This window comes from Lontra canadensis, unplaced genomic scaffold (assembly GCF_010015895.1).
Source record: "Lontra canadensis isolate GAN:19392208 unplaced genomic scaffold, GSC_riverotter_1.0 scaffold79, whole genome shotgun sequence".
Classification (NCBI taxonomy): Eukaryota; Metazoa; Chordata; class Mammalia; order Carnivora; family Mustelidae; genus Lontra; species Lontra canadensis.
The window spans coordinates 8,682,898-8,693,091 of record NW_022631073.1 but is presented as its reverse complement, the minus strand read 5'-3'; the positions used below and the strand labels follow the sequence as shown (position 1 = coordinate 8,693,091).

Sequence of the window (10,194 nt, the reverse complement as noted above, 5' to 3'; positions counted from 1 at the left end):
CAGCACCTGTAACATTGGGAAGCTGTGCTCACGAGCTTGGACATTCACCAAGGTACCTGGCACCACTCCACTCGGATCCTGTCAGCTCAGAGACCTCTGCGGCTGGCCATGTACCAGATGGGGACTGGGTGTCCTGGTGTGAGAGTGAGCCGGGGGCAGGAGTACAGGGTAGGGACCCTTCTGATTACTAAGGGCTGCTCACCCTCAGCTGTGTCCACAGACCCCCATGCTACCCTCACTAAAGCCATCTCCTTGTGTCCTATGGATGACCTCCTAGATCCCTGAGCCACCACCACTGGTATAAGAGCTCTGTGGTCACTCTCCTGGGAGGGGGACTAGCAGGGGGCAAAGAACCCTGGGGTGGTGATCGGGAGACCAGAGGTTCAGGCCGGCAATTTACCACACAGTCACGGGGTCCCAGGGCTTGTCAGTAAACTTTAGCTTGTTTAATCCTCGTGGTCACCTACGCAAGCCCCCAGTTTACATCAAGAAAAAGGAGGCTCAGAGGGGTTAAGAAACTCTCCCAATGGCACAGAGCTAGTGAAAGGTGGAGCTGGATTTGAACCAAGAGTATCTGACTCTGAAAGCCGCATGTTACACTCTGTCCCTACTGCCTACGAGAGGGGTGTCTCTAAGAGTCCTTGGCCCATCCTGCCTCCTTCACGGACCTTGGGATGCCATGGAATTCCTGTACAGAACGTGCTCACACAAGGCCTCCAGGGTCCTGGGCTCCTCACGAGGTGAGGTCTGGGGGAAATGGGAGCTCGCTGGCAAGGAGAAAATCAAAGTGCCCGTGAACACCGAGACAAGGCCAGAGCAGCAAATGGCAGAGAGGCAGAGAAAATGCTTCAGGAACTCGAGAGAGGTCACTTTCAGATGGAAGGTCTCAGAGCAGGATCCAGGGAAGATGCAGCCTTGAATCTGCCTCCTGAAACTCATTCCGGGGATAGAGGACACTCAGATGCCTTGGATTTTCTCAGCCATTCCACGGGCTGCTCTGTGAGAGCAGCTCCAGCTCCCACACTCCTGGCAAAGTTCTCCACCACTCAAGTTCTAAGATGTCCTCATCAGCCAAGCCTTCTGCTGAAAGAACTGAAACTGCTTATTTCATCGCTCTTCTCCCCCATCAGCCTAGAGGTAAAAGCTGTTTCCTTCATTCCCTCCTATTGTCCTTTTTCTCTCTCTAGTATCTAACTACCTGTTACTAGTTAACTCTTTATATTAAGTACAACATGTGATGCTCACAAAACAAGGGTTTCGTTAGCAAGGGAAAGTACAAACTGTGGTTACAAATGGGGAGTCTGTGAAAAATAAAAGGGGGTCCACAAGCCTCCGTAGAGAGATCAGGAACAGAAGGGTGCTGATGAGCAGAGGTGGAGAGGAGTACGTCCTACTGCCTACTGCTCGGGTCAAGAGAATCCTGGGCTTTGCCATTCAGCCGGAGATGCCTGTCCGCACTTCAAGGCACTGGCAGCTAGGTGAATCAGGACAACCTGTGTGAAAGTGACCGAAAAAGGAGGAATCTGCTTCTGAAGACTTGGGAGAATGACAGAAGGAAGAATCTCAAGTTCTTTGAAATGTCCTTTAGACACCATCAGGCTCAACCCCATCCTATAAGGTCACTAAACCCAGAGATGTCCCATTCGCTTGTTCTTGCCCTAAGATGACAGTTCTCCTTCAGGAAAGTGTAACGTAAGCTTCCATAGCAGAGCAGCTAGAGGCAAGTGAATGAAGCCATCATAAAGAGAAGAGCCAAATGAACTATTCCAGCTTGGGAATTTTTGATGAGTCTGAAACTGGAAATGCTCTAAGAGCAATATACATATTTTTCTTCTGATGTTAGAGATGACGGAATGCTTTTATTTTCTACTCTAATTCTCCCCATACTGCAATATTATCATATTGCAAGATGGGTGCCCCAAGTCCCAAAGTGGCTAGTACACATATGTAAGTACATTTATAACTAACATCAACACTGGAGGCAGAAGATTATTTTCAATATTGCATTTATTCAAAAGTACACAAATATGTTCTATAATACATAATGTAAACATTATAAAATTGGACTTGAATAATACTTCTACTAAAAAAGAAATTCTGAGCATGAAGATATTTGTGCCCACCCAAGTCAGAGTCCCTCGTTTACGTCACAGAAGCACGGTGGCAGGTTATCAAAGTCGGCATATAAGTTACATTCGTCACAGCACTGGAGGTTGGGATAGGACCCAGCGGTGAGGGCTGCAGCTGTAGCAACCTTGTCCTGAGTGAGCAGGGCTGGATTACTCTTTAAGGCCAAACAAAGGGGTGCCTTTGGAGGTCTTAGGAAAAGACATACACAAAGCAAGGCATTAGAATTTTTCTTCTCTGTCCACTGGTCACAGTTGTCAGGGGTATCTGTGAAGTTTAGGCCTCGGGCCAATCAAATCATAAGAGCAGCCTGAAACTAGAGCCTGCTGCCCCTGTCCCAAGCTCCTATATAATCCCTACCTCTCCTAGGATTGCTAGAAATGTAAAGTCAGGTCACAGCAAACGAGGGAGAGTGACCTGCCAGCGAGGGTCCCCCAGCTGATCGCTGCAGGCCCATCAAGTGCACAGCGTGACCGGGAAGGCGCCACACTGGGCCGTCCCCCACGTTCAGGGATTCTCCTTCTAGCTCACAGGCTTACCTGCCCGAGGATGGGAGCAGCACCGCTTCTAACGACCCATCCCTCCCAGATCGCAAGGCTCCTCTCCCCCAAAGTTAATTATCTTTTGTCCCATCTACACACCCTGGGCAGGTGTCCCCCAGCATCTTCACACAGCTCGGCCTCCCCACGGTCCCACAGGCCCACCTCACCGTCCCCATGGCCAAGCACAGTGAATGAGAGAACACTGTGAGAGCTCCCCCACCCAGCGAAGAGGAGGTCGGTTCAGCGTGTCCTCTGAGGGACTCTGAGGCACAGACTCGTTCCCAGCCTCCGCCACAGGCTGCGGTGCCTGGCACGGAGGGAGGGCCCAGCCAGTGTGCTGAGCAGGCCGGCCGAGGGGCCCCTCAGTGAGGGGGAGTCAAGCCAAGCACCACAGAGCCACCCAGCCGAGAACATTCTGTTCATGAGCTCACAGCGCGAAGCCAGAGGGGGAAAAACCAACATTCTATACTCACCCAGCTTTACCTTTTCAAACCCACCTGCTGTCCCTGACCTCTCCCTGGGTGGGACTACAGGGCAAGCAATGACCTTGCGCAAGCCGGGAGCCCCAGGTATCCTATCCGAGGGGGGATTTGTCACTCTTACCCACATCACTCACCTCAACGCGTCGGCTATTTTGTAGTAAAGACAGATGACAACACCCATCAGCACAAGAATGGCCACCAGGATACCGCCACCAATGCAGAACATAATTATCGTGTTGACTGTAGAAGACTTAGCTTTGTCTAGGCAGAGAAGTACAGGCTAGCAATGAATGTGGCTTCCCTCCCCACCCTTCCTGGAGTGGAAAAAGAACTGAATCCCAAACCACAGATGATTGCGCATATAAAATACAAATGAGTTTTCCCAGGAAGGCACAGGACCCTTAACTGGCCCAGAGAGGGGCAAAAGGATTTATGAATGAGACGAGACTGAAATGTAAAACCCAGAGAGAAAGAAACAGGAGAATATCTTTTTCTTCCTTTCATAGGCAGTAATGTGCAGCTGTAAGTAACAGGTCTCACTAAAACAAATGGTCTTACTCCCAAATACCTGGGCATCTTGAAATACAGTCACTTTCAGAATCAGAATTAACTCCTCCCTCTACATCAGGCTTAACAATCTCCTATGGGGATGGTTATGGGGATGACTTTTTTTAAATGTTATGTTCGACAACACTGAGAATATACAAATCCGTTTTGTAAATGACACAGGTTTCAGGAAAAGTCTTCTATTCTCCCACTGACAACTGCCAATTTTCCTCCTTAATCCTCCCAGGAAATCCAGTTTTTCCGGAATAAGCAATTCGTTTAATCCCACTCCCTGAAACTGGGTAAAAGTGAGCAAGGGTTGAAGAACAATCCACTGCCAAAACATACTTACTAGCGTCTAATTCTTGCATGCCCGATGAATGCCGGCAGTAAAAAAAAATTATAATCAATATAAACTTTAGGGAATGGTACATCTTATCAGGAATTCCTCAAACTTTGAATTTGATAGAGTTCTAATTGTCCCTCTTAGGAGTGATTAAGATCTAAGTCTGAACAGCTTGCTTGGAGAGACATCGTCTCCGTGAGAGTGTGACCAGAGTGGACAGCCACTGTCCAGCTCCAACTTCCGTGCCTGTCAGGCCAGAGGCTGTGTGACATCAACACTCTGGACACCAACTCCTTCTCATGGAGTTCTGAATTCCATTCCATGTTCAGATATATTTCAGGACCAGTACTAATATGAGTGTCCCACTACTACTCTACATTATTTACTCTGTCTCACCTTTTCAAGTTTTGTTCCCTCAGAGAACCTTTTAAAGTCTGTTAATCAAAAGCAAATCTCTGAGAACAGTAATGTGGGGAGGCTAATATCTAAAAACACTCATATATCTAAAAGTTCAACTATGAAGACTGGTTAGACTTTATGTTGTAGCAACACAATAGAATAATATACAGCATAGTCATTTAACCAGACCCAGGTTAACCTGATGTAAGTCCACTGACTTCAGAATATTATCAGATTTTATGGCTAAGACAAAGATTTCAAAAAGCAGCATGAATAGAATGTCTGTTATACATCAGGTTTCTACTATTTTAAGGTATTCACACCCAGCAAAGCTGATTCAATTAAATGAGGAAATTATTTTAACTATGAAGGGCTACTCCTTGTTGCTCTGGCTAAACGCTGGGTTAAGTCACAAACAGCAGGGGACTCAGCAACAAAATTCGTGGCGTAAGACCCTGAAAATTTCTTTTCTCTATAAAAGCAATGAAAAATCTGACAGAATGTAAGGGCCTGCCCCTCCCAGAGGAACTGGCTTGTGGACCCCAGATGTAGGGGCGGGGCAGGCCAGGTGGAGACGTCCAATTGGTGGGGCGCGCGTATATCCACTGGGGTGAATTGGGATTCAATTGGCCGCCTGTGTAGGGGCGGGGCTCAACCACCCCCATAAAGGTTGGTCTGCGAGGCTGTCGGGGGAAGAAGGAGAGCTGTGGAAGGAAGAAGAAGAGTCAGAGTCGGCGGGAGCAGAAGAAGGAGAGTCATCGGAGAGAGAAGAAGATGATCTGTAGGAGCTGTGACAGCTCTTGTCAGAGCTATAAGCCGCCAGCAGCCCCGACGCCAGCGGCCCAGAGCCGCCAGCGGTCCCGAGCCACCAGCGGTCCCAGCGGCCCCGAGACGCCAGCGGTCCCGAGACGCCAGCGGTCCCAGCAGCCCCGAGACGCCAGCAGCCTCGCCACCACCAAGACACCAGCGGCCCCGACGCCAGTGGCCCCACCCACACACTGCGACCCTCAGCAGTGGTGCCTCGGGGAACGGCCTAGACGCCAGCAACCTCGCCGGCGAACCCTGAGCCGCTGCCTTGCCGGAAGTGCGTCATTCCGGGGAGAGGCTTCGTCTGGGAAGAGGCCTCCTCGGTGAGCGGCCCTGCGGGAGCAGCATCATTGGGGAAGAGGCTTCCTCCAGAGCGGCCTTGCCGGAGCAGCCCTGTCCCGGGAGCAGCCCTGTCCAGGGAGCGACCTCATTAGCAACGGCCTCGACTGGGGAGTGGCCTCGTCGGTGAGCGGCCTTGTCCAGAGCAGTGGCCTCCTCTGGGGAGCAGCCTTGTCAGAGTGGCATCATGGGGAGCAGAGTCTGTGTCATGGGTGTTGTCCTCCTTGTCATCGTCGCTGTCGTCATTGCCTCTTCGTCATTGGGAGAGGCCTCGTCCTGGGAGCGGCTTCCTCCAGAGTGGCCTCTTCTTGGGAGCGGCCCTGTCCAGGGAGCGACCTCATCAGCAGCGGCCTTCTTGGGAGTGGCCTCTTCTTGGGAGCGGCTCCGACAGGGGAGCGGCCTCATTTGCGGAGCAGCCTCGTCCGGAGCAGCCTTCTTGGGAGTGACCTTGTCGGGATCATCGTCGTCCTTTCGTAAGAGACAGCCCTGACCGGTCAGTTTGATTTTTGATGCTTGGCATGAAATAAAGCTTTGTTTGATTTTCGCTTTATATCAGTCTTGTTCCTTTGATCATGGACCCTAACACAGAAAAACTGTCTTTTCAGTCTCTTCAACAAATGGTGTTGGGAAAACTGGACAGCCACATGCAGAAGAATGAAACTGGACCATTTCCTTACACCACACACAAAAATAGACTCAAAATGGATGAGAGACTTCAATGTGAGACAGGAATCCATTAAAATCCTTGAGGAGAACACAAGCAGCAACCCCTTCAACCTCAGCTGCAGCAACTTCTTCCTAGAAACATTGCCAAAGGCAAGGGAAGCAAGGGTAAAAATGAACTACTGGGACTTCATCAAGACCAAAAGCTTTTGCACAGCAAAGGAAACAGTCAACAAAACCAAAAGACAACTGACAGAACGCAAGAAGATATTCACAAATGACATATCAGATAAAGGGCTAGTATCCAAAATCTATAAAGAACTTACCAAACTCAACACCCAAAAAACAAAGAATCCAATCAAGAAATGGGCAGAAGACATGAACAGACATTTCGAAAGAAGACATCCAAATGGCCAACAGACACATGAAAAAGTGCTCTACATCACTCAACAACAGGGAAATAGAAATCAAAACCACAGTGAGATACCACCTCACACCAGCCAGAATGGCTAAAATTAACATGTCTGGAAATGACAGATGTTGGCGAGGATGCGGAGAAAGGGGAACCCTTCTACACTATTGGTGGAAATGCAAGCTGGTGCAACCACTCTGGAAAATAGCATGGAGGTTCCTCAAAAAGTTTAAAATAGAGCTACCCTATGACCCAGCAATTGCACTACTGGGTATTTACCCTAAAGATACAAATGTAGTGATCCAAAGGGGCATGTGCAATGGAATGTTTATAGCAGCAATGTCCACAATAGCCAAACTATGGAAAGAACCTAGAAGTTCATCAACAAATGAATGCATAAAGAAGATGTGGTATATATATATACACAGTAGAACACTATGCAGCCATCAAAAGAAATGAAATCTTGACATTTGCAATGACATGGATGGAACTCGAGGGTATTATGCTAGGTGAAGTCAGTCAATCAGAGAAAGACAATTATCATATGATCTCCCTGATACAACAAATTTCAGATGCAGAGCAGGGGACCCTCAGGGGTAGGGAGGGAAAAAAATGAAACAAGATGGGATTGGGAGGGAGACAAACTACCAAACAAATTGAGGGTTTCTGGCAGGTAGAGGGGTAGGGATAGGGTGGTTGGGTTATGGACATTGGGAGGGTATGTGCTATGGTGAGTGCTGTGAAATGTGTAAGCCTGTTGGTTCACAGACCTGTACCCCTGGGGCAAATAATACATTATATGTGATTTTTTAAAAACCTGTCTGTTTCAGACTCTGGAAATTAAAAGCTTACAGCAGCTCGGGAAACATTTTTAAGAACAACTGAATCTCAGTATGAACTGCAGGCTTGTGGCATTGTTCCATCATTCACTGTCCAGCTCCATGGCAACCTTGAAAATAAAACCCAAGCTCCAATGCAGCCACCAAAGAGAAAGTAGAGGTAGAGCTCTTCTAAGGCCTCATTCCCAAAGAACTGTCATTCTTGACCTATCTTTTGGTCACCTGAAAATCCTCTCTTGCAAAGCTACCTGTATTTGACCTAACTTGGAGTTCTCCTAGTACAAAAAGTCTTCCTCTAAAGGGATTTTGGCAAAAATAATTACAATTGTTTTAACTTCTTGGCTACCTGAGGCAATAGATAACATTTGGGGCAAATCACAGAGTAGCCAAAAAGCTTAAAGGAAAGCTGGTAAATCACCTTTCCATAGGAGTTTTGAAAAGCCTTGACATACTCCTGAGACTCTAGGCCATGAATGTGTGCTATATATGTGTCTAAGGCTGTTGAGTATCCTCAAGAAAGACACAACCATTCACCTCTGACTGACCCTAAGGCTTTTCCCAAGCAAAAAGTGAAGGCTATGGCAGAATTTTCAACTGCTCGGCTAATTGCTGAAGACGTGCCCCAACATGGTGCATGAAAGACTGGGAGATTTACTGGTTCCAGGAATTTAAGGTAATCTTTGTTCAATCATTATCTGATCACGAAGCTAATCAACAGAGACTTAAGTGTCAACATACAACAAAGAATACAGACTTCAGAATTTGTCAAGAGAAGTCACTAACAACAAAGCTTAGAGAGCAGGGAGAAACTGATTTCGAGATTTCCAGAGTTGCCATATTCTATTAAATGTCTAGTTTTCAACAAAAGACTATAAGATGAAAGAAAAGAAAAGAGAAAGGGAAAGTAGAGAAAGGGAAGGGAGAGAGAAAGAGAAAGGGAAGGAAAGGAAAGAGAAAAAAAAAAGAGAAGTAAGACTGATAAAAGGTAAAGGAAAGCAATTAATAAACTTTCCCTAGGAAGCCCAGGCATTGGCCTGACTAGACACAGTCTTCAAATCAACTATTTAAAATATTTTCAAAGGAATCCACGTGTAAAGAACTAAAGTATGAGAACAATGTGTCCAATAGAGAACATCAGTAAAGAGAAATTATTTTTTAAAGAGTCAAATAGAAATTTTTGAGTTGGAAAGTATAACTGGAAAAATTCATTAGAGGAGCTTAACAGCAGATCTGAGCAGGCAGAAGAAATAACCAGTGAATTCGAAGATAGATCAATAAAGATTATCCAGTCTGAGGAACAGAAAGAATAAAGAATGAAAAAAATGAACACAGAATTTCCAGTTCTACTACAACACATAGAGAGCTTGGGAGTTGTCACCCTTAAAACAAGAAAAAAGCTGAACCAAGTTGATAATCACCATGTCTTTCTAGGTCTACCAGAGAACTGACGTCACGGAGCAAACAGGTCCCGTGAAAGTGAAGAGACAGGTGAGTATGGAGAATCACAGCTTCTCAGGAGCAGAAGCCACCACCAGAGCCAGCAACTGGTAGGAATACTTAACTGGTAAGTGATAAATTGCTGGAGGCTGAAGGAGGACCAGCATGAGAGAAAAAAATTCTTGGGGGCCTGGTTTTTCTAGTCGGGGGAGAGCCACTTTCATGAATTTTACCTCAAGGAGCTCGATGAGGTTCTTATAGTGAAGACCAGAAAAATCTCCTCATGGGATTTTGGTCTCCACTGATACCACAGCAGAGGTGACCCTGTTGCTGCTGGGAGATGGCAGAAGTCCTCAGTTTCCAGTAGCCTCCTGATACCACCCCAGCAGTTAGGTGAATTGTGCAGCATTACCTCTGGGTCGAGGTGTGAGCTCACACTTCCCAGGATCTCCACTGACTGGGGAGGTGGGGGTGTTATCACCCAGTCTTCTCTGATCCTACTCTGGCAGGAAGGGGCGATTTGGGACAACTCTTTATAGCCTGGTGAGAGTGAAAGTCTAGGCTCTCCACTTAGTCTTGGCTGGGGGAAAGGCTGGGCTGAGGGTGGAGCCACAGTTTCTTCTGGGATATCTGACTAGAATACAGGTTCCCTGGCTTGTGAGGCTCCCTTTTCCTTGGTCCTTTGGCTGGAGACAGCAAGATTTTCTCAGGAGCTTTTCTGTCTGCACCCATTGGTGTTTCCAGGTCACTGCCTTCTTCATCACCAAGTCTGGAAATTGAGGCAAAACAAAATCCAAGGAGTTCACCACCATGTTCCTTGGATTTCAAGTTTCCTAGCTAGTCTGTTTTCTTCCCTTCACCTATCAGGGTCCTGCATTTGTTTTCTATATAATGTCCAGGATTTTTAGCTGCACTTGGTAGAAAGCATAACACAAAGTACATTTACTCCAACTTCCCAGAAGCAGAAGTCCCTCATATGGGAGATTCTGAAATCAATCCTCTACTTGACCATAGCCACCGTGCTGACCCTGAGAGTGGATGCCTCCTTAAACTTTGTGTCCCAGGCACCTCACATGTGTCATGTGTCACCTAGGCTGGTCTGTCAAGGATGCCAACATAATTTATCTTTCCAGCTTCATCTCCCACTGCATTTCCCCATACCCCATGTATTTTTATGCCTCTGAGCACTGACCGGCTCTCTCGGCCCCTCTCCTCCTCTACCTGCTGTAATGCTAATCCTGCAAGGCTTCACTCA

At 47.3% G+C, this 10,194-nt stretch overlaps 1 protein-coding gene across 1 annotated transcript; it reads right to left on the bottom strand.

Annotated features, from left to right (window-relative positions):
• Positions 1-1,989: 1,989 nt before the first annotated feature.
• Positions 1,990-4,474, bottom strand: LOC116881977 (protein FAM24A-like). The gene is made up of 3 exons (XM_032882147.1): positions 4,050-4,474; positions 3,286-3,412; positions 1,990-2,318 (listed from the first exon to the last, which is right to left on the bottom strand). The coding sequence occupies exons 1-3, from the start codon at positions 4,129-4,131 to the stop codon at positions 2,129-2,131; spliced, it is 399 nt and encodes a 132-aa protein (XP_032738038.1). The 5' UTR covers positions 4,132-4,474; the 3' UTR covers positions 1,990-2,128.
• Positions 4,475-10,194: the final 5,720 nt, after the last annotated feature.

What these genes read in the sequence shown, in the direction of transcription:
- LOC116881977 (XM_032882147.1), bottom strand. Translation starts at nt 4,131, where the DNA reads ATGTACCATTCCCTAAAGTTTATATTGATTATAATTTTTTTTTACTGC. An exon ending in CATGCAAGAATTAGACGCTA is followed by an intron (nt 3,413 to 4,049) that starts GTAAGTATGTTT and finishes TTCTCTGCCTAG; the next exon opens with ACAAAGCTAAGTCTTCTACA. An exon ending in AAAATAGCCGACGCGTTGAG is followed by an intron (nt 2,319 to 3,285) that starts GTGAGTGATGTG and finishes TCTTTTCCTAAG; the next exon opens with ACCTCCAAAGGCACCCCTTT.